Source organism: Eschscholzia californica, unplaced genomic scaffold (genome assembly GCF_041429995.1).
Source record: "Eschscholzia californica isolate CP2 unplaced genomic scaffold, dmEscCali1.0.p SCAF_1, whole genome shotgun sequence".
NCBI lineage: Eukaryota > Viridiplantae > Streptophyta > Magnoliopsida > Ranunculales > Papaveraceae > Eschscholzia > Eschscholzia californica.
Window position 1 is genome coordinate 13,453,304 of NW_028238198.1, and position 23,987 is coordinate 13,477,290.

The window sequence follows — 23,987 nt, forward strand, 5'->3', positions numbered from 1 at the left end:
TCTGGTGAACCAGATCTGGTTCACCAGATCTAGATGGTCTGTGAACAGACCTTGTTGAAGGTCTGTTTGCAGACCTTTAATGGTCTGTGAACAGACCTTCTCTAGATCTGGTAAACCAGATCTAGAGAGAGAGAAGAGTGATTGTGAGAAAGAAAAAAAAAAATTTAAAGAGAGAAAGAGGAGAGAGGAAAAAGATAATTTTTTTTTTTTTTTTATGTTTGAAGGTGCCGGCCGGAAAATTGGCCGGCGACCTTCGCCGGAGAAGATGATGATGAGGTGGCGAGAGGGTTAGGTGGCAGAGAGAGGTGATGAGATGGAAGAGCATTTTTTATAGCATCTTCTAAAATTAGAAGCCCCTTAGCAATAAAAAGAAACATAAAAAATCAATCTTATTTGACTAGTTTTAAGAAAAATCTTTATTACCCGGAGAATTTTCTTTATTCCCCAAAGTCGCGGCCAAAAAAAATTATACAAAATATTAAGTTTTCAGGTACAAATATTTTAGGTGGAAAAAAAATCACATCAACTCCACGACACCTCGGTACCAGATGTCATGTTTTGCTCTTCCAAGAAAGACAAAACAAGTCATAACAACCACGCAGAGGGACATCTGGTGGGAAAAAAAGAAAAACACAAAGGATGTGTACCTTAAAGTGTGGATTGATATCACAAACCCAAACACAAAGGTGGCCTAGGCTTTCGAGATATCACTGTTGATAATCAAGCAATGCAAACTAAACAAATCTGGAGACTAATAGAACAACCAAATAGTCTCAGCAGCCAGATTCTGAAAACAAAATACTTCCCAAACAAACAACTTAATCAGGCTCGCTTCAATAACTGCTCATGGATGTGGGACACTTTGAACAAACATATTCCAACAGAATAAACACTTACTCAATGGAAAGTAAGAGACGGAAAATCGATAAATATATGGGAACATGAATGGATCCCAGGATTCCACAATCTTGGACAACCAAGTAGCGAAAAAGATGTCCAAAGGGTGAATCAATTAATAGAAAATCATACCCAGTGGAACACGTAACTTCTAACACAACTGTTTCCTGCAGAAGTAGTTAGTAGTATCTAATCTATTCCAATCAGAGGAGGAACGGACACACCTCGGTGGGCGGACACTTCAACAGGAGAATACAACGTATCATCTATGTACAAATATCTCACTCAGACGCAATCAATTGATCAAGGAAATGAGAACTTGTGGAAGATAATCTGGAACAACAAATTGCACCCCGAGGGTAAAGCTATTCATGTGAAAACTAGCTCAAAATATAGTCTCGTTCAAATCGATTCTAGGTCTATATATAGCTCTGGAGGATTATCATTGTCAGTTGTGTAATCATGAACACGAAAATAGATCTTATATTCTACACCACTGTTTGATAATTCATAGAGTGATGTTTGCTTTACCATACACAATTCGATATCAGATGCTGCCAAATACATCATTTGTTGAATGGTTCTCTGCAATAAATTCACCGCTGCACACTAACGATCCAAAGGAACCCATACTATCCTTCATCATCCCAATCACTCTATGATTTATCTGGAAACATCGATGTGAAATAGTGTTCAACAGGTAGAATTTGAAAACACTCCAATTATTATTCAGCAAATTATGGCTTTCATACAAGTCCTTCACAGACCCGAACCTACACAAACGGATACACACCAAACAAACATCAAAGGCCAATGGTAGACACTGCCTTTAGATTACATAAAGATAAATTTTGACGTTTCGTTTACTGATGTTAGACAACCAACAGCAATAGGTTACAAGGTGTTTGACAACTCGGTAAATGCATGGCGGGGAAAGCTCAGGTGGTTAGAGTTCGCTCTGTAGACGAAGGAGAAGCAAAAGCAGCCTGGGAAGGAATACAATTGGCAATAAGCAAAAACATTACCAAAGTAACATTGGAAGGAGACTCAAAAAAAAAAGTCATAGAGGCAGTGAAAGGGAAGAAATCAGATCATCACTGGACGACACATGTAATGTCGATTCTAAGGAACAACCAAGGACGGTTTGAAGACCTCAAATTCTCTTTCTTCGGAAGGCAAGCAAATTAAAAGACGGATAGATTAGTTAAAACAGCGAGAAAAGATGTAACAACTATCTGTTTGGATGAGACAAATCCAGATGATCACCTGAATGTAATTATAAATAGATCACATGAATGAAAGGCGATTACTTCAAAAAAAAAAAAAACCTACGCACCATCATCAACATGGGCGGCACCTCCACCACCAGCTTAGACCGTCATCACCATTCTTTATCCTCTCTCTTTCTTCTTCCCTCTTATTTTTCTGTCATTTTTTTCTTCTCCCATCCATGTTCCAGTGAAGGGGAAGGCTTCTTTACTGAAACTCTGTCTGGTATTCCAAACGAAGTTCTCTGAATCTGGAAACCCAAAATCCAAATAAAGGAACACTTACTTTATCTTAGAGGTACAGAAAGGCAGAGAAGAAAGGAGAGAGAGTGAGAGAGAAGAAATATATGAAGATGAGAGGAGAAAAAATGCGGGCAGAACTATGGACCAACGACATTATGTCAGCGACATTAAAAGAACAAGGGTGGGTTTGGTGGAAAAATCTGATTTTTCCCCTCTATGGAATGGTGTACTCTCTGGAAACTTTTCTTGTTTCCCCATACGATGACTTTTAAGGAAAATTTTAGCAATCAAATATGACACTCTAAATTTTAGATATTGGGTGTTGCATTGGAGATATTTCATTTGAGATTGTTGCTGAACAAATATAGTTGTTTAACAATGATATAGAAACCAAAAAAAAGGAAGTCAACCTGATGATTCAGAATTTAAAACCAAACCCAAAGAAAAACACTTATCCTAGCTAACAACAAGTACTACCAAGTACTAATATCTTCTTTCTCATTCTCACTTCTGAATATAGGTTGAAAAGCAGATGGCTTTCGTGTTCTCTGCAACTATGTTAACCACTTCCAGACTTAAGAGTATTGCTCAGCCTGCATCAGTAAGTTTCGCATTTAGTCATTTACTGGTACATAACACTCGTGCATTAGAAAAAAAAAGAGTATATATATTATAGCACAAACGGATGTTGTAAGTGAACGTCCAGCCTAAGTATGGATCTCCTCAATTGAAAAGAATGGGGACTTCTTATTTTCTCTTCATTTTGGTTGCTTAAGCTACCAGATAGATCTTCAAGGATGCAACATGAATTCTACAATTGTTGTCAGACGAGAGCTTGGGAGTTGGGAGTTACTTGGGACTTGGCCTGGGTTCAGCTGTAGCCTGAGCCAGAGCTCGAGTTCAACTGTAGCATTAATACGAGCCAAGTTTGGTGAATGCAAGTTCAGTTCTAGAGCGTACATCGTGGATGGTGAAATCAAGCTCGGGAAACTCAGGAGAGCCTAAGCTCGGCCCCAGCCAATCTGTGACCGCATCCCAATCTCAACTACTCTTCAGAGCCATGATTCAGAAAGATGGGTCTTTCTATGGTTCATAATATTCGTATCCCGAAGTCCCAGTGTCTAATTCATCATTGTCATAAACATAAATAGTCCGAAGTGATTTCGTTTAAACTACGTTAACAAGTGTGACTGTCTATACCAGCAATGATATCTTAATCCAAGATTAGGTGAGCTTACCAGTCTAAACCTTCAAACAGGCCTTCCCCTTTCGTAGCAGAAGCTTTAAAGATAGACCATTGACGGTTTTTAATCTTGTGCAACTCTAGCGCTTCAGTTACTGCAGCATCATCAAGAGCACCAGGGAGATCCTGAACGAATACACATGATACACTAGACAATTTGAGCAATTGCACCAGATAACACCACATGATTGTACTTGTATGCAAGGAAATAAATAAGAAAAGTGGGACCCTTCTGAAGTTCGGCTCAAAATAAGGTTTATCTACCTTGGATCTTACAGAGAGAGAGAGAGGGAAATACCTGCTTGTTAGCAAAAATAAGGACAACTGCACCTTTTAACTCGTCTTCCTGTAAAATAGGTTCAGTTGCATAATTAAGTTAACGAATTCATTAGAACTCGAAACCCCACTTTTCTACTCTAACAAGCAAGGGAACTGTTACGGGGAAGCCACAAACTCAAAAATATGTCTTACTAAACTTCTCAAAAACAGATACTTCGGGTAATTCGTCTATTAGAAACTTGCAGGTAGTTGGGTATGAACTCTAAGCAAAATAGACATGGACTTCAGATATGTAAATCCATCACAAGCATAATACCTCTAAGATGGCATGAAATTCTTCTTTTGCTATTGCAATTCTATCAGTGTCACTGGAGTCAATAACGTAGATTATTGCTTGAGTATTCGGGAAATAGCATCTCCAATATGGTCTGTTAGCATAAAACAAAAGTAATTAGCGCTGATGAAGTCGTAAATTACAATAACTTCATATCCAATCTATAATCAAAACTTGCAATGGGTTTTGATTGGTAAAGATGTCATATCATTTTTAGGTTAACAAATTGAGCTGAGTAGATCGCGACTACATCCACTGGTCATCCACTGACCGACACGTCAAACCTTCCTACAGTATGTGTACAGTTATATTCAATTAAAAGAACAGTCAGGATTCGGGAATCATTTTAGGCATGTGGACCGGTCTTTCTCATCCTTAGTCCTTCCATAACACATGACTTGCATACTGAAAGGATACCTAACTCCAAAAGCTAAAGCATTCTTATTCCTAAGAACCCAGCAAAATAAAGGACTTCAAATATACCTTTTGTTAATTGCTATGAAGCTCAATTCTATTATGGTTTTCACATTCTTGCATAATGCAACGCATATCTTCAATTGTGATTTTAAAGCGAAAAATAAGATTTAGATCTCTCTTCATGTTGTAATTATGGTGCATCAAATATTATTTATGTGGCCTACTTTCTTACTTCTCAAGGTCGCAACTGTCCTACATGTTCAAGATGCTACTGTACATTCTTCCCACTTGCCTACCACATACCTCGTTTTGCATACTATATTTTTTTGGGTACTTTAGCAATCTAGTTGGCTCACAAAACCGTAAGTCCTAATTTATCCAATATTTCTGTAAAAATAATACGATTAACTAGTTGCGGAATTAACCACGAGATTTTAAGTTAACTAGTGATAGAGATGAATGGCAGCAACTGTTTAAGGCATACGGGAGACGTCAAAAGAAGGATTGCAAGGCCCAAATTCTAACTTGCCATGTCTTACATGAATGGCCAATTAGAACCTTGAATAACGCGGGCATGATCCACATGTCTTTGTGGAAATTCTACTAGTTTTCAAGTATTAATTAGGATGGTTAAGTGTCTCTTTAATGTCTTTAATGTCATCTAGTGTCTCTTTAATGACTTCATTAATGTCTTTTAGTGTGCCAGGAGTTTAGAAGTTTAAAAGTCTAGAAGTATGGGATATTAAGGGTCAGTTTTAGCCTATATATAAGGGTTGTATTCTGCTGTTTGAGGAGATACAGAGAATTTTCCAGCAGCTATTTAAGCTATATGTATTTATGTGATGCAAATGCCCCAAAGGTGTGATGCCTAAGGGCTCTATGAGTGATTCCTAGCTTGTGCTAGTGTGATGCTAGTGTCTATCTATAATATAATCAAGTTGTTTTCTTCTTCAATTCCATTTTCCCATTTCTGTCGTACATCAACTAGTCAAGGTTTTAACTTTTATGGAGCTGGGACCTTTAAGCCTAAGTGTATTGCTTCTATAGGCATCATACATAATAATATAGGACCAAGGATGAGGGAGATCTACCAGCTTCAATAAATGAAGACGGGTGAAAAGATTTGCCAATTTTTATAAACAATAAATTGTCAGCTCAGTAGCTCACAGGTAAAAAAAAACACCGAGTTGATGACCATTAGTCAATTTTAACTCGGAGACAGTAAAATAAAAGGTTATGTGTTCCAGTTTTACAATGTTTAACGGAGAAAGAAACTTGAGTAAAAGAAAGAGAAGAAATCAAGCACAATATACCTGATACTTGTTTGCCCACCTGTTTCAACAAAGAATACACTCCATATCAATACTAAATACATAGGGATAAAACACAGAGATAACTGACTCGCAGATTATATATATGATTTCTCTATGAACTAATAGGAGGTACTAGCAAACAGAAAGACGGCTAGTTTGATGTCCAGATTTCAATCTTATGCAGAATAGAGGGCATGCATATGACATGGTGTTGGGAATCTTGACCATCCAAACATTGGATCAGTGCTTGGTCACGAATACTACATGTAGTTTCGCCCTTACGAGTGAATTTACTCGTGTTGGATAGAACATTAAATTCATTTTTCAGATAAACCAACACTGATGATGTCTATGCTGATTTTTGGTGCTTCAATTTGAAAATGGGAAATTTCTAATGATATTTTGGATGGAAACAGGTATTTATTTATGCTCTTTAGCCTCCACACAAAGCTTATACATTGTCAGACAAAAACAACAATAACTGAAAGATCTAACAAATGACATGAGCTAAATATCATCTGGATTTCCGAAACTACGCATCTAAACTCTTAACTGAACAGTTATGATATCCAAGATAAAGAATTTTTGAGCTGTTGTAGATTTTCGGACTCCGGAGCTCATGGTAGTACCTTACCCAGGTCGCCTTGAGTATAACATCCATATCACATGTCAAGGATCATCAAAATTCCAGTACAAACATCAAATTACAACTGATACTGAGTCACCATATATCTTACTCTTTTCACTCGTTACGTAAAGCTAAATGTTTAGAGAGCGAACTGCTGTCATTGTCTAGACTCAAAATGGTGTACGAGAGCACTTCCCTATTAATAACATATGTCGAGATAACTTAGGAAGCATTGGTATGTGTATGCATGGAATTATGGAAATAGATGGTTCCACAGAAAGATGGGTGAAGTTGAGTTGTAAAATCATTATCTACCTAAGATGTTTCCTGATCATGTCGTTGGCAAGGACGGCGAACGAACTTCCATACCCATAAATAACATTCTAGGGATCCAAATTTGATCAAATCATGCCAATTATGGCTGATTGAAACACTAGATCTAGCAAACATAGAGCCACCAAAAGGGCCCCTTATAAGAGTGAAGTTGAGCTTCTCTAATTAAAACAAACAAAAAAAGATCAAGTTTTTATGTCAATGACATAAGAGATGGAACATACCCAGATCCCAAACTTGAAACTTGATATTGTTGTATTGAACAGTTTCCACATTGAATCCAATTGCTACAAGATATCAAAAACAAAACTCAGAGATCAAAACATAACCTGGAAATAATGAAATTGTAAATAAAACCCAAAACTTACTTGGAATCGTAGATACTACTTCTCCCATTTGAAGCCGATCTGAACAACAACAACAACAACAAAATATTGAAACAACCCATTAATAATTACATCAATAAAACCAAAAAAAAAATCGTAAACCCCAATTTAGAGAAAGAGAGAAGGAAGGGATACAGACAGAGAATTGTTGTTTTTCCGGCATTATCAAGACCAAGAACAAGGATCCGAGCTTCTTTATTTCCAAAGAGAGAACTGAACATTCGAGTAAACAGAATCCCCATTGATCGATAAAGTTTGGGGAGCTATTAATTTCACCTGAGAGTGCAGAATGAGATCGATGAGTTTTCCCTCTCCTCCCCTTTCGTTTCCACCCTCAGTGCAACCACAGAAGAGTTGATAATCGATCTTAGATAGAGAAATCGATCGAGATCTGAAGGTTGTGTTTTAGGTTTGTGCATGAATTGTTTAGAGAGAGAGAGAGAGAGAAAGCTTGAAATTGAAGCGTCAAAAGGATTTAGGCCCCCATGTGCTATTGGATTTCGACCAATTAGCCACTACTCCTAAGAGGTCATCCCGAGTTATCGTTTAGGGAAAGAGTGAAGATTATAATAGTGGTGGTCAACGGGCCGTGCCGACACGGAAACGGACCGGCACGGCCCGTTTATTTGAGGACACGGAACGGTCCGTTCCGTGCCGTGTCGACCCGTCACGGGTCTGGCGTGCCGTGTCGGGGTTAGGATCTTAGAGCCCCAGACCCGTTAAACACGGCCCATTAGACACGCAGGAACGACTCTGAACGGATCTTACACGGCACGACCCGTGGGCACGGAACGACACGGAACGGAAACGGCAACAACGACACGCTAGCAACGACCCAATTTAGTTATTTGAATTTTTAAGCATTACCTAGGGTGTACTAACATCCTCAAAACACTTTTAATTTTTTTAATTTTAAAAAGTTACTTAGGGTGTACAACACTCTCTTTTGAGGGTATTGTACACTCCCACCCCATTTATTAGTAATTGGTGTAGTACAAAAGAGGTTTTACTTTTTTTTTTTTTACTTAGATTTTTTTTTTTGTTGAAACAAACTAAAACTTATTTTCAAAAAAATAAACAAATAAAGTGGTAAAGATAGTCCCACACCTAAACCACAAAATATAAAGTAAATGTGGAGAGTCTTTATACAACTCTTTTCCAATAAAATAAACAAAGATATGACATAGACTCTAAAGTTTTTGTACATCACAACTTTTGTACTTGAAAAAGAATGTAATAATTTTACAAGTAAAAAAATATTTATGAATGGGTCGGAGCCACGGGAGCGACTACGGGAACGCCACGGAACGGCCACGGGAACGACTACGGGAACGCCACGGAACGGCCACAGAAACGCATCGGAAACGCCACGGGAACGGCCGGGCAGTTCCCATGGGTCGTTTCTGTGCCCAGACCTTTGTGGTCTGGGCACGGCACGGCTCAAGCCGTGCTTGGCGTGGCCGTGGCGTGCCGGCACGATACGGCCCGTTGGCCACCACTAGATTATAAGTGTCAAAAGGATTAATACACTAATTATCTCCCACCAATCGCAATATCTTACATTATATACTAATGTATAGCCAGTGTTCGAGGGCACGGACGGTTATATCAATCAACGAAATTATTGAAGAAATCAAAAGAACATCGGGTTGTCATAACTACCAAGAAACGTAATAATGAAGAAACCAAACTAAACGATATGAGTACTAAACCCTAGAACCTGTTGTTTTTCAATTTGATAGGTTATTTTAGAAACAGATATTATGAGATAAAAGAAAAAGGAAATAAGTTATTTTATTTCTAAACCTGTGTTGTGCAAGAAATAGTTATTTTATATTGGTTATTTTATTTTTAAATCCGAGAATCTTTTTCGTTTTTTTATTTAGCTTACTTTTCTTAGATAGGTTATCTTATTTTTAAGAAGGACTATATTGTAATATTAGGGAAGGGCTTCTAGACAATATACATAATTAAACAAGGATGTTTGTTCCAGTCATCGTTTTTCCCTTCTGTTTTGTTATATAGATTTTTAGTCCAGAAATCTACACCTAAATACACATTTAATCCACCCTAATATTAATATATATTATATTAACGGGAATTTGGCCATAATTCCCTAAGAAATTATGACTTTGGTTAAAAAGGATTCATCAAAGTTTTTTGGGCTTCACCTCTCTGATGGCAATTATGTAATTTTCAATTTCAGTAAAAAGACCAACCTAACCCTAGTCTAAGAAAATAGCTTGCACTGCTTGCAAATACTTTGCACTGCCTTGCAAAGCCTTGCAAACACACCTTGCAGAGCCTTGCAAACACCTTGCATGGTTTTTGCAAACACCTTGGATAGCCTTGCAAACAAATTGCAGAGCCTTGCGAACACCTTGCAGAGCCTTGCGCAGAGCCTTGCGAACACCTTGCACGACTTTTGCAAATACCTTGCACAACCTTGCGAACACCTTGCAAAGCGTTGCAAATACCTTGCAGAGCCTTGCAAACACCTTGCAGAGCCTTGCAAATAGTTTGCAAATTAGTTTTCGAATTGATTTAACATGAAATTTGTTACAAATTATTATATTGTCTAATAGAATGTTGTATCGAAAAACTAGCTAAAACCCTACAAATTCATAATAGTCATTTTATAAGCTCTAGCACCATCATTTTACTTTTCTTCGAAAAACTTCCAAAGTTTTCATGAAATTCTCAATTTGAACATAAATACCAATCATGATTGTCAAAGAAAAAATATTTCTCACAGACATTTCATCTAACAACTTTATAGCTATTTCAACCAACCTAAGTTTTGTATAACCAACTAACGTTGCATTCCAAGCAACAACATCTCTTTCAAGCATTTTATCAAACACATTGCTTGCATCAACTATACTTTCACAACTTCCATATAAATCCAAGAAATAAGTTTGAACATAAACATCAAAACTAACAAATTGTCATCCATCATTCATAACTCAATGAAAATAAAGCAATGAAGAAGTTGGATTATACCTTGAAACACTATCAAATTCTCCTTCCATTGAAAGTATATAAAACTTTCTCTCTCTAAAATTTATAACAAAAAACTAAATCAAACCCCTTAAAAGCCTCTTCAAACAACAAGCAAATTGATTAAATCACCAAAACCTAAAAACATCAACCTATCTTATAGCCAAAATCGATCCAAACCCTAGAAATTCTAATCGGCGTCGACAATCCAACTCGGTTCGTTCATGAGAAAAACTCAAGTTCCTGATTTATAAATTAGATTATTACTAGGTATTTCTAATTGAATGAAGGGTATTTTTTACTCTTAAAAAGTTGGTGCTTTTAAAAATGTCCTTCAAGCCTATTTTTATAACTTACTTGGGGCCTGGCTAGTTAAAAAGATGGTTGTCTTTTTAACAAAAAAAATACAAGAAATTTGGCCTCCGGCCCAATATCCTGTTATATTAAAATCTACATAATAAAACAGAAGGAAAACGCTGACTGGGACAAACATCATTTTTTAATAGAGGATATTATCTAGAAGCCCTTCTCGAAATTTAAAATATAGTCCTTCGTAGAGATAAAGTTACCTATTTAAAAAACAATAATTCTTTCCTTCTTAGAAATAAAAATTTTAATTTAAGAAAAAAAAACAAAATAAATTTCAAGAGTTAAAAAACAAAATTAAAATCTCTCTCTCTCTCTCTCAATAAAATAAGAACTAATTTAAGAGAAAATAAACAAAAAAATAAAAAAAAATGATAACTAATAAAAATTTCTCTCTCAATAAAATATAACAATAAATTTCGTAACATTTCATTGATACAAGTGTCTGTGCCCTAGGGAACGGGATACACCCTAGGGCACCGAACACTTCTTAGAGATAAAGTTACCTATTTAAAAAAATATTAACCGTATCCTTCTTAAAAATAAAATAACTAATTAAAAAAAATTCAAGAGTTAAAAAAAAAATTTAAAATCTATCTCTCTCTTAATAAAATAATAACTAATTCAAGGAAAAGATAAAAAAAATAATACAAAAAAAATACAGGTGACCCATCTCTATAGAAAAAATAGATCTCTATCATTTCTATTTAATCATAATACCTATTATAACTTTTTATATGAGAAAAAACTCCATTTTTGAAAACCAATCCCCAAATTTTTCTTCTTTTTTTTCTCAGATTTTTTCGATTGATTTCAAACTTACTATCTGTTTCGCAATATACACGTTATTTAGTATCAATTACGTATATTTCTAAAACACATTTAGTATAGTTAAAGTATGTCCAGATGTCAAAGTTACAGTGGTTTTATATTAATTAATTCTTATTTTGTTTCGTAAATAACGTGTTATTTGATGTTAAATTTTCATTTTTTATTTCATTTTTTTTATATATGTCATACATAACACATTACGTATCAACAATGTTTCTTCCAAGAAGGAAAAGGACTAAAATCCTATTTTCTGGGAAGATTGGACCTTCATCTCTTTTTGAATTTTATTTTGGGCCTAAAACCCATGAACCCTTATATTATTTAGTTTGATTAGAAAATGGTAAAGATTAATTTTGTCATTAGATTATCGGACTAACATTCTGAGAATATGATGTCCACTAGATATGTAACGTTTTAAGTAGTACACAAAAGTAGACAATGTGGTTTTGCTTATAGTCTAGAACTATGGTTTTACGTGAATGGTCAAATTGATATAGTACATAATTTGTTGTATTAATACCTTATTATCATCTACGGAAGTAATTTCTGTCGTTGACGGTTAGAAATGTCATGTTTATCATGTAAAGTCAAATTATGAAATACATTTCGACCTAACTTTTGTCTTAATTATTTTTTATGTAACTCAGTTTGAACGTAATTTTGGATCTGTCATTGTGCACCACCATAACTTTGGGTTCGGTAGAAGGAAAAAAAAAGGAAAAAGACAGAAATTTTTTTTTGAGTTGAGGTCGTCGTGTAGCGATTATTTGTCGGAGAAGAAGAAGATGGGCACTGCCTCCTATTGACCGCATTGCCTCTTACCATTTGCAAGATTGTCTTTAACAACTCTGGGCACTGCTTATAAAATCTCCCTTCTCCATAAATATTTGTCAGTGGCAGAAATGTCACATCGATCTTACAGAATTAGATATTAAGAAACAGAGTATTTCTGCAAAATCTCAATATCATTACGAGTAATCATATTAACTAACAAAAATTACATTAAGTAGAGAAACAGAGATATTTGGAACTTGTGAATATTGAGATTTTGTTTAGCAATTTGATTGAAAAGAGCATTCAACGATACAAGAAATATGTAGCTAATGGTCTTAACCGCGTGACGAAGGAGATTTTCCCTTCGTCTAGAAAACCGTAACAAAGAGGTTTCTCGATGAAAAACCTTCTGTCTTCCTGATGAAGGGGACGAGAGTAGGGGGTTAAAGAGGATAGGCAGAGGAGAGAGAAAAATAGAGAGAGTGAGTGTGTGTGTGTGTGTGTGAGAGAGAGAAATAGAGAGTGAGTGAGAGGGGGAGTAAAAGAGAAAAGGGAGAAAGAGATAGATAGAGAGGGAGAGCGAAGAAGAAAGAAAAGGGAGAGAGAGGGATAAAGAGAAAGATAAAAAGAACAAAAGGGGGAGAGAGACTCCCACACAGACATCAAACTGCCAGACACATATGGGGCCAAAACAGTGAGTTGGTCACAAATTGGGGAACAAACAGAATTAACCCTAAAATAAACTTCTACTGACACCTTTTTATAGACTTGTAAAATAGTGAGTGACTATTTTTGAGTTTAATATCATTTTGTATTACGATTCTCACCGTTCTTAATTTTCTGAAGAAGGAAGGTAATAAAAGAGTTTTAAGATTCAAATTTATAAGTTAAAAAAATATTAGACAACTCAACTAATGCTAGAATGACGATAATTTTTTTTTTTTTGACAATTATTGTACATCTTAAGAAGATATAAAGGTGCATGTTCTTCGAAACCGTTTTCGGGTTTTCTTAAAATTTCTAGATACGAATTGTTTATGAACACTTAAAATAGAAAAATTATTAATCAATGCCAACCGAGGGATTCGAACTCGGGTTACCTCAACATAGAACCACACCACCTACGACTAGAGCTAGACAAACTTTAATTGTCGTTAAGGTTAATTTAACTAAACATACCAGGAAACCAGCCTGGTCTCCAAGTAGGTCCGCCCATGGTGAGAGAGATTTAGGACTTTCTCTTTGGTCCTTCAGTCGATTTGGTGAATGGGTCAAAGAGAATAGTATGTTCGTGAGATCTATTTCTTTCGTGAGGATTTTAATAGAGGGAAAGAACGAGAGCGAAATAAAAAGATAAAAAAGTAGATGAAGATATAAGAGAACGAAGATGAAATTGGGGTGGAAAGAGCGACAAAAAGACTGAAGAAGAGAGAGAGAGGAAAATGACATAAGATGGACGAGAAGATCGGTTGGGGTCTCTCTTAATGAGGTAGGAAAACGAGGTCCTTTAAAATAACTTACAATAAAATTTTGGAGTTGTTTGGAAGAAAATCTTAATTTACTAACAAAGATCTCCCTATAAAGTGCCATCTCAATATGAAAAATGGACCACCATATACCAATGTCCTTATTCAATCACATCCCCACTCAGTTCAACAAAAAAAAAAAAAAAAATCACATTCCCACTCAATACATATTTAAGCCCAACCCAATCAATCTCCCCTCTCTCTCTCTCTCTCTCTCGTCCCATCTCACCAAACCAAACCAGAAAAAAATCCCAATCTCTCTCCCTCTCTCTATATCTCATCTCTTTTCTTTCCTTTCTCTCTCAAAGGAACCATTTCTCAAAAGATCCCTCTCTCTTTCTCTCTCTCCATTTTATCTTTCTTTTTCAATTATTACATGTAGAGAGAGAGAGAGAGAGAAGAAAGGAAGAAGAAAAAGGAAATGCACCCAAACACCAACAATAACAAAAACAGATCTTCAAACTCATCTAAACTCACAACCGAGTCATGAAACCGATTCAACCCCCACCACCATCCTCCACCACAAGAACTTCAAATCGCCGCCGTCCTGATCTTACCCTTCCTCTCCCTCAACGTGCTCCTTCATCTTTCGCTGTCCCTCTCCCTCTCCCACCACCTTCCTCCTCCTCCTCCGGTGGTGGTGGTGGTTCTTCTTCTCAACAACAAAACCAACAAGTAACTCAGCAACTAACTCCACTGAGTATATCAGAACTCGATAAAGAACGACGAGTCGGTAGCGGAAGCGGTGGCACAGTTTACAAAGTACGTCATAGACCAACAGGAAGATCTTATGCCCTAAAAGTAATCTATGGTAACCATGAAGATTCAGTTCGTCGTCAGATCTGCCGTGAAATAGAAATACTCAGACAAGTTAATAACCTTAACGTTGTTAAATGTCATGGTATGTTTGATAATGGTGGAGAAATCCAAGTTCTTCTTGAATTCATGGATGGTGGATCATTAGAAGGTACCCATATACAAAATGAATCACATCTTTCTGATCTTTCTTATCAAATCCTATCTGGGTTATCTTATCTTCATCGTAGAAAGATCGTACATAGGGATATAAAACCATCAAATCTATTGATTAATGCTAAAAAACAAGTAAAAATTGCTGATTTTGGTGTTAGTAGAATACTAGCACAAACAATGGATCCTTGTAATTCAGCTGTTGGTACAATTGCTTATATGAGTCCTGAAAGGATAAATACAGATCTAAATGAAGGTATTTATGATGGATATGCAGGTGATATATGGAGTTTTGGGGTTAGTATTTTGGAATTTTATATGGGTAGATTTCCATTTAATGTTAGTAGAGGTGGTGATTGGGCTAGTTTAATGGTTGCTATTTGTATTTCTCCTCCACCTGAAGCTCCTCCTACTGCTTCTAAAGAATTTAGAAATTTCTTAGCTTGTTGTTTACAAAGAGAACCTTCTAAGAGATGGACTGCTGAGAAATTATTGAATCATCCATTTATTACTCAAAATCAAAATCATCAGGTTCTTGTTCAGAATCAAGTTCAGTTACAGCAACTTCATTTGAATCATCCATTTATTAATAATAAGCAACAACCACATGTTCTTCCTACTCAACAACAACAACAACATTTTTCATCTTCTCATTGATGATGATTTTGATTAAAATCAAGATTTGGGTATGAGGTATTTGACTAAATTATTAAGTTTGGAAGATGGGTTTTGATTATTACTATCTGAATCTAGTTAATGATTTGAGAAATGGGTATGTTTCAAATCAATCTCTTTTTTCTCTCTCTATATGTTTCTCTGATTATTATTACTGTCAAAAGTTGGCTCTGATGATGGGTCTCTTTTTTTCTGTTTCCTTTATCAGAGATTTGATGGGGAGGTTGTTTGTTGTTTATCTTGTTGTACTTTTTTCCTTTTTTTTTTTGCCTACTGTTTTATTTGGGGGAAATTGATGAATTAATGTGGGCATGACTTGATTTAAACTGAAGCTTCCATTAATGGACAAGAATTAGCTTTTCTTTGATCTATGTAAGCATCAATTTCATATCATTTATGATGATGAAAATGAAAGGATAAACAAAATGGAAATTTGCTACTTTTTCTTACTCTTTACTTTGTTTTCTTCTCTCTGACTCATTTATATGGTTTTAGAAAGATGGGTTATTGAATTGTTTTGTAGCTTTCTAGCATATTTGGAAATCAAAATCTACTAGGGATGAGAAAAGAGAATCAAATGTGGAAGTTGAGAAGTTATGTTCATTTAATAGACATAAATCTAGATTGAAGTTGTAGTAATTGAGAATTTGAGATAGATGTTAGGTTTTCTTATGATGTTTTTGTTTCCCATTTATAGAACAAGACCCTTTTTATAGGGCTTTGGATATCATATATGAATTTGTTATTGGACCACCACTAAAATTTCTCAATTTTGTTGGATTTACTAGGTAAAAATGTTCATTTAGTAGTTCAAAGTCATTATTTGATGCAATTTGCATTTAGATTGGGCAAAAAGGAAATGATTTCCACATAGTTATTTGCACAAGAAGTGTTCTCATCATAACTCATCCTCTTTCTCACTTTCCATAAAGAATACTATTGTTGATGGAAAATCTAGCTTGTAGGGTTTAATTAGGGTTTACGATGTCAGGGCGTGGAAAGATGATCTCTTCGTCGTTATAGATTAAGAACATCCAGGTTAAAACCTTGAAGATATGGAAAACTTAAACTCCCTTACTCACACGGGAAAGATTTTCCATGAAATTGTGAAAGGGTTTATAAAATTGGAATTTTAGGGTTGACTCTTAAAGAATACAAGTATAAATGGTAGTGCTGAAGCAACTAGTGGTCCTTAAATGTCGTCCTTGGGGTGTTTAAAGAAAAGAAAAAAATATCCAACAACCAATATACGATCTCCACATATTGAGTTGAGAAAGGGTGTATATAGTTGCCATAGTTCAAGTTATTTTGGGGTTATTGAATTATGAGAAAGGGCGGATATAGTTGCCTTAGTTCCAGTTATTTTTGGGGTCTTTCAAAAAAAAAAAAAGTTATTTCGAGGTTATTGAATTTGATAGTTTACTAAATAGACATAATCAAAATATGGACCAAAAATGATTATGGACGAGTCGACCAGACATCTTGATTGGCTATTATTTGATAAGCAAATAGTGTTCATCTCTAAAGTTTAAGATCTTTAAAAAGAATAGAGTTGTTTCATCATTGATGCTAAAATATCTTGATGTAAGAAAAATGTAAGTCAACCGTTAGTAAGGAATGGTACAAGACTTTTATGGTTGAACTTTTAAAGGACACCAAGAATTCCAATTCCCACCAAACATATGGAAGATAGAATCACAATGGGTGAAAGGTTGCATTTCATGTGGTCAATGGATTCTCAAAGAATACAAGTATAAGAAATGGAAATGGGGAAGCATCTAGTGGTCCTTAAATGTGGTCCTTTTAGTGGACAAAAGAAAAATTCTACAATTTTTGCAAAAAGAAAAAGAAATACAAGTAAAAAAACCATATTTATATGTGATGGATTAGACAGTTCGTCCTTATGTCAAAACTTAAATTAAGAAATGAACAGGAAATTTTTTTGAGTCGCACAATTTCAGTGAGTCGATAGAGAAAAAGAAAAAGGGTCATTTCTCTAATAGCCCCTAACTTTGTGACCAGCTTCTTGCCTAACCCCTAACTTTATCAAAAAATCTCAAATGGCTCCTCTTTTCAGTTACCGTTAGAATGTCGTTAATCATTCATCAACACCTCATCTTTTCGCCAGCCGAAAACTTGCCGGTCGGTGACCTTCGCCGGAGAAGACTATGAGGTGGCGAAAAGATGAGGTGGCAGAGAAAGAGGAAGAGATGTTGGAGAGAGAGAGTTGATGACTGGTTAACGACGTTCTAACGGTAACTGAAAAGAAGAGCCATCTGGGAATTTTTGATAAAGTTAGGGGCTAGGCAGGAAGCTAGTCACAAAGTTAGGGACTATTAGGGAAATAACCCAAAAAAAAAAAATCAGACTTTACATCTGACTATTAAGAACTTAAATTCGACCCAAGATTAACAAAGAACAATGATTGGAATAACTTTGATGGAATCAACTCAAATGAGTTTAAATCGAGCCACATCTCGTCCGATTCACAATTCGTAACTCTTCTTAATCGACATAAATAAAAGAAAAGGAAAAATTAGAAAACTTAAAATAGATTTAAATTTTAACTAGTTCTTCTCCTCTTATTAGAACTCTCAAAACAGTTTCTACAATGCTGACTGGAAAATCATCTCTGCCAATTCCTGCAACAAGAAAGAAATATGATATTCAATTAGGTTAGAGCTTATGATTTAAGCTTTAAAAAAGAGTTTTATATACAAAGGTCTCAAGTTTTTTGGGATGATAGTCTCTTTATTGTGTAAATCATGCTCACGGGAAATCACATCATCGTCTAATCGCAAACCAAACTAAACTGATGATCCAGACTACAACAATTTGGGTTAAACTTCATATAGGGTGGTTCGCAATTTTTGGAATGACCTGATTTAGCGGTGGTAATACAAACATTGGAAAAGATAACGATAAAAAAGAAGCAATTAGAAACAAGGTTTAAGAAGGTGAGTTAGTGTAAGGATTCAAGAGGTGCGCGACGGTTCTATTATTTTCCTTCCTGTAGATGACTTACCTGCTTAGCAGAGGCAACCTTTGGTTCTCCCCATTCCTTGGCTTTCTTCTCGAGCGTCTCAAAATCACCCTTTCCAGCCTATTAAAAACGAAACAGACCCACCATTATTAGGCAAAGAAAGGTAAGAATAAGATAATCCAAAGAAAAGTTCAAAGTAATCGAAGATACAAACCTCTATTAGAGCACCAATTTCGGTGTCAAAGCTCTCATAACGTTTACGAACAAGCTCAGTCAAAGAACCATCCTTTTCAAGTAAAAAAAAAAAGAGAATGATGAGTGAAATACTCGAAAGAAATCAGAAAGAGTAAAGGGTAGGTACAAAATGCTCTCTAACCTGAAGTAGCTTCGCAGCATTTCGAAGCCCGCGAGCAAGAGTGTCCATTCCAGAGATGTGAGCGATAAACAAGTCCTCGACATCCGTACTTTCTCGTCTCCTGCAAACCAAATCATATAACAAAATATGAGCTCCGATTATCTAAGAATATTGATCTGGAGTGTTACTAAAACCATTCACTAACAATCAAATGATTGAGATAAATGGTATCCTGAGATGAAAAAATACTTACAGTTTTGCGTCGAAGTTGAATCCTCCTGGTGCAATCCCATCCTGTAAAGCGAGTCAAAAAGAAAAAAAAACAAGTCAAAGAGGCCCCGTTTAGTAAAGTGATCAACAGTTTAAAGAGATGGAAGAGTTTCTTCAGTATTAACATACATTTCTAATAACACTGAGCATAACCATAGTTGCTTCTCCTATGTCAGTAAGGAACTGATCAGTATCCCAGCCTGTATCAGTTGAAACTTTACTGTGTCAGAATATAGACCCCTATTCTTTTTCCATTGTCAAATTTAATTAAAGTAAACTGATCTTAGATTTCAACGAAGTAGCAAGAAATCTATACCAATCTGAGGATCTCCTGTATTTGCATCAACATTTCCCAGCAACCCGTTAATTCTTGCAGTCTCTAGCTCATGGTGACAGCTGCAAACCCCTCAATGATTTCAAGAAAAGCCAAGGAAAAATGGTAAATATATATATTAGACAGTAGCTGAAACAAATACCTGTGACCAGATAAGGTGGCATGGTTGCACTCAATATTGAGTTTGAATTCATCTACAAAGAAAGAAAAGGGACCAAGTCTTTTAGCTATCAAAGAAACCATAGTTAAAAAATCTATTTCCTATATTTGTGCAACTTAATAGCATCTAGTAGTCATAAGAATTGAGAAGCCAATTACCAATAAGCCCATATTTGTGTAGAAATGAAGCCGTTGTTGCTGCATCCCAGTCATATCTGTAACAGTATATCACATTAAGAGTTCATAAAAACAATAGTCAAAGTTATGGACGATATGAAATTAGGTGATAAAGCATACTGGTGTTTAGTAGGTTCCTGTGGCTTTGGCTCGATCAGTAGTGTTCCTGACAAAAGAAAGTTTACTTCATCAAACTTGAAAGGAAATGCAAATATCCTTGAGAATTTAGTTAGCGAGAAGGACTCCAAGATATTAAACAGTTTTTTCTAAGAATTCAACTTGTTTCATAAATAGTAAATGAATTAATTTTCCAACTCAAGATTACCATTGAATCCGATCTTTTTCTTCCAAGCAACAGCAGCTTCAAGAAACTTTGCCTGCAAACATGAATTCATTGTCATCAAACGAATCACAATACCCGTGAAATAAACATATATCTCGAAAGAGAATAATATATATGTCTATAACAAAAGATCTTGTAGAAATAAAACAATATTTGTTTACCAAATGATCTAGCTCTCTTTTCATATCAGTGTTTAAAAGAGTTTGATAACCCTCACGCCCACCCCAGAAGACGTAATTTTCTCCTCCAAGATAGTGCGTAACCTGATGATTACACGCGATTAGATAACTGAAATAAACACTGTTGAAACTTGAACAATATATACATGAGAAGATACCTCCATTGCTTTCTTGACTTGAGCAGCGGCATATGCATACACGCCTACATCAGAGCTGCAAAACATTTTTCCAACATAAGATGGACTGACATTTTACAAAAAAAGTAAAAAAAAAAAAAGAACGTGAATGCTGCAATTACATAGAGTTTAACATCAGTTTCTAAGTCAAACTCGGAATTAGACTATAAGGGATGGAAGCATTTCTCAGGAAAGAAAGACAGGTACCTAGTAGCAGCACCATGCATGTAGCGAGGATGCACAAATAACTGAGCTGTACCCCACAAAGGACGGATTTTCTTTCCCTGAATAAGAATTTCGTTAAAGTTAGAAATTTTTACATTGAAAAATATTATAGTCAGATTAATCTCGTCGAGTGTACTTCTTTATGATTGTGTTTGAAGTGATACTTTTAGCGCCCACGCCTAGACTAAATGAGGTAAACCAAGACGCAAGGAAACATATTGGTTTTTGCTTCTATCTAGGGCAAACCTAGTAATTACCTGAAGCTCCTTAGCTAGAGTTACCACTTCATCCAAGTTCGCATTTGATTCCTGGTATAAGCATGAAAAAAGTTTAGCCGACATAACCCATTGAAGTTAATTAACAATCTCACATTCTCTCTTTAGTGCGACCATTTCAAAATCTATGAGACAACATACAACACATTACAATACTTCAACTGGAGAAAATACAGAAAAATATCAGGGTATGATGAATTTTGTTCTTACCTGTAGGGTTTTACCATCTGGGGCGATGTCTCTATCATGAAAACACCAATAATCTACTCCAAGCTTCTTGATGAATTCGAAGTTCGCTCTCACTGTATCATGAACATAGGAAAAATGTGACTTTCTCTACATTTGAAAGAAATATAAATGAAAAAAATATCCAGCATATGACTTTAATTAATGAGAATACAATTACTTTCAAATCATTATCTTACTTCTCCTTTTAGCCATTGCCACTGAGTTTGTACCGTCCTCCCATGGCCAGAGTTTAGTAGGAGCACCAAATATGTCTGCTCCCGTTCCACGGAATGTGTGCCAGAAGGCAACACTGAATCTCAACCAGTCCTACAAAAATTTAGCATCGTTGTCAATTACCAAACACCAAAATGCATAAATTGAAGGAAAAAAGAAAGAAAAAAGTTGACTAAACCTTCATCTTCTTGCCAAGAATCTCTTCCTCAGCATTGTACCATTTGAATGCAAGTGGGTTCTTGCTAGAAGGACCCTATCAAAGAGAAGAAATTGAAAACAAACTGCACCATTATAGGCATTTACAAAAAAACAATAAATTCCTAACAATCATATGAGTAGTACAAAATGGACAATAGAAAGTCGCACGATCAAGTAAATATATTTATGATCTCTCCAATAATTACCAATTGGTCGAGTTGGATGCTCACAAACTTAATATGGTATTAGAGCTAGGCCCAACTATTACAGTCCCAACGGCTACACATTCTCCACATATTAGGAGTCAGGGACACCCACACTCGATGGGGCATGTGAGAATAGACCCACACTTACCAAGAGAAGATTCATGAGCAAAAATATAACATCTAGGACCTCTCATCTCCAATTTTAGTTTTGAGTTGGATGGATATAGATTTAATAAAATTCGCATTCTTCCAAGATGATAAAAGGTCTTATACCCAATAATTTCTTCTCTTCGCTCTTGAAAAATATGAATCTCAAGACCATTACCTCATACTTGATTTGGGGAATATCAGGGAAGTATTCACCCTTCCATTCATCAGTGTCACTGCAATCATTACCAAGATCAGCAGGGCAGGTAGGCGGACTACTTGCAATCTACACTTACAAGTAGACAATAATCACAAACTTATGGCAAAAAATCATTAACCCAATATAAATAAAATCTGAAAATTAAACAAAAATCAAATACACATGAGTTACTAATAACTTACAACTGCAAATGTGACTACATTCAAGCATAGGAAGAACAAGACGAACTCCTTCGTCTTCATATCGTAGTTCGTCTAAATAACCTTCTGCAACATATAATAAAGGTTTAGATGTAAAATAAGATTTTCCAAAAATTTCAATATTAATGTATACATCTTCAACATTACGACCTTAACCCCATGATTCGAACAAAAACCCTTAAAATTACAGATATTGATTAAGGGTTTGTCATCATTCACAAATCAAAATCAATCCTTTTTTGAAATTTAAATTGGGAATCACAGATATCAGTATGGAAATCCCCTAATAATGGAGGATCAGTCTCACAAAAATCGATCCATTTACTAGAGGGATCATGAACATAAGGGTTTTTTTTCCTTTCATTATCTAATCAAATGAAAATATGATTGAGGTACTCATATACCTGAATGCTCTAGAGAAGTGGTGATGTTCCTGCTTCCTTGTAGAGAGAGAGAGAGAGAGAGAGAGAGAGAGAGAGAGAGGTTTAGAGAGAGAGAGAGAGATGATGATGATGATGAGGAGGAGGAGAAAGGGTTTTAGGGAGATTTTAAAGACTGACGAGTTCGTAATGATCCTGAATTTGGATAGAGAGAGAGAAACAGAAACGGTTGAGTTAAGTATGATATTGTACAACACGTAATATTATGCGAATTATACATCTGTGTGTCATCTTAATGCCACGTAATCACATCACGAAATAGATCTCCAATCAACGGACCTCAGATTCTTGTATTTTAAGGACTACGTTTACTAAATAGTATTTGTTATATGTAATTGTACAGATAGAGGATCCCCTTTACTAAATTTAAGAAATTTGTGATAAGATAAAGGGATTATAGTGACACGTTTTTGTCTAGCACGGTAATGATTCTGTGTTACCAAATTTATTTATGTTAATAATAATAAACGACTTAAGTAATTACTGCTCATGTGGGAGATAAGCTTACATCTTACTCGATGGAGCCAAGAGGGATTTTGGCAGGCTGCCCCGCCCGCCCACGTCTGCCTGTGTTCGAAGAGTCCGTAGGTGTCCAGTGACCGACTAGTCAAAAAATCTGCACGCGTAATAGATCTATATCAGACATACACGTGAGCAAAGATGATACCTCTGAGTGTCGTCTCAGTCTGTCTGGATAGGATGTTTTTGTGCTTATTGATAATAATCGTCCGTAATTTTGAATTCATGTGAACCATTGGATGTCCTTAAGAAAGATGCTAGTTGTTAGACAAATGCGTCTCTAGCGAAATTGATGTAAAGGGAGATCTAGCTCTGTTTTATATTCACGGATTACTTCAATGCCTTGGTAATTTAATATGCTTTATGCATTAGTAGAGGTGGAAGGACAACACACAACATGTCTTGGTTTTGATTCTAAATATCCCCACCATGTGTTTTTGTGGTCATTAAAGAATTTTCCAACTAATGATTTTATTTTGATTTTTTTGTTGTTGTTAACCAAGTTTATGAAATTGGTGATTTTTTTTGGTCAAAACGATGTATTTTCAGTGCTTGATCTGGCCGACTAGAAAACACGCAAATACGAGTATTTTCATAGAGAAAAATTCGAAATTTTCATTCGATTTGTCCAGTTGTT

At 35.6% G+C, this 23,987-nt stretch overlaps 3 protein-coding genes across 4 annotated transcripts; 1 reads left to right on the forward strand and 2 right to left on the reverse strand.

Moving 5' to 3' along the window:
- Positions 1 to 2,714: 2,714 nt before the first annotated feature.
- On the reverse strand, positions 2,715 to 7,900 carry ARF3 (ADP-ribosylation factor 3). Its single transcript, XM_086644975.1, has 8 exons — positions 7,481 to 7,900; positions 7,324 to 7,362; positions 7,180 to 7,242; positions 5,995 to 6,013; positions 4,247 to 4,358; positions 3,950 to 3,997; positions 3,647 to 3,777; positions 2,715 to 3,001 (listed from the first exon to the last, which is right to left on the reverse strand). Exons 1-8 carry the CDS (start codon positions 7,581 to 7,583, stop codon positions 2,968 to 2,970), a joined length of 549 nt encoding a protein of 182 aa, XP_086501101.1. The 5' UTR covers positions 7,584 to 7,900; the 3' UTR covers positions 2,715 to 2,967.
- Positions 7,901 to 13,957: 6,057 nt separating this feature from the next.
- LOC147564289 (mitogen-activated protein kinase kinase 5-like) lies at positions 13,958 to 15,931 on the forward strand. Its single transcript, XM_086644976.1, has one exon. It carries the CDS (start codon positions 14,325 to 14,327, stop codon positions 15,462 to 15,464), a length of 1,140 nt encoding a protein of 379 aa, XP_086501102.1. The 5' UTR covers positions 13,958 to 14,324; the 3' UTR covers positions 15,465 to 15,931.
- A 1,959-nt stretch (positions 15,932 to 17,890) lies between these two features.
- On the reverse strand, positions 17,891 to 23,128 carry LOC147564290 (xylose isomerase-like). Of its 2 annotated transcripts, none has more exons than XM_086644977.1 (21): positions 22,796 to 23,128; positions 22,374 to 22,457; positions 22,150 to 22,257; positions 21,599 to 21,673; positions 21,384 to 21,513; positions 21,169 to 21,260; positions 20,941 to 20,991; positions 20,666 to 20,742; positions 20,441 to 20,495; positions 20,265 to 20,366; positions 20,086 to 20,137; positions 19,881 to 19,926; positions 19,743 to 19,798; positions 19,567 to 19,618; positions 19,407 to 19,486; positions 19,220 to 19,290; positions 19,074 to 19,114; positions 18,842 to 18,941; positions 18,680 to 18,751; positions 18,508 to 18,585; positions 17,891 to 18,124 (listed from the first exon to the last, which is right to left on the reverse strand). In XM_086644977.1, the coding sequence occupies exons 2-21, from the start codon at positions 22,431 to 22,433 to the stop codon at positions 18,089 to 18,091; spliced, it is 1,434 nt and encodes a 477-aa protein (XP_086501103.1). In that variant the 5' UTR covers positions 22,434 to 22,457; positions 22,796 to 23,128; the 3' UTR covers positions 17,891 to 18,088. The 2 variants fall into 2 exon arrangements, with proteins under 2 accessions (XP_086501103.1, XP_086501104.1); XM_086644978.1 differs by having other exon boundaries at positions 22,374 to 22,454; positions 22,796 to 22,978.
- Between the last annotated feature and the right edge of the window lie 859 nt (positions 23,129 to 23,987).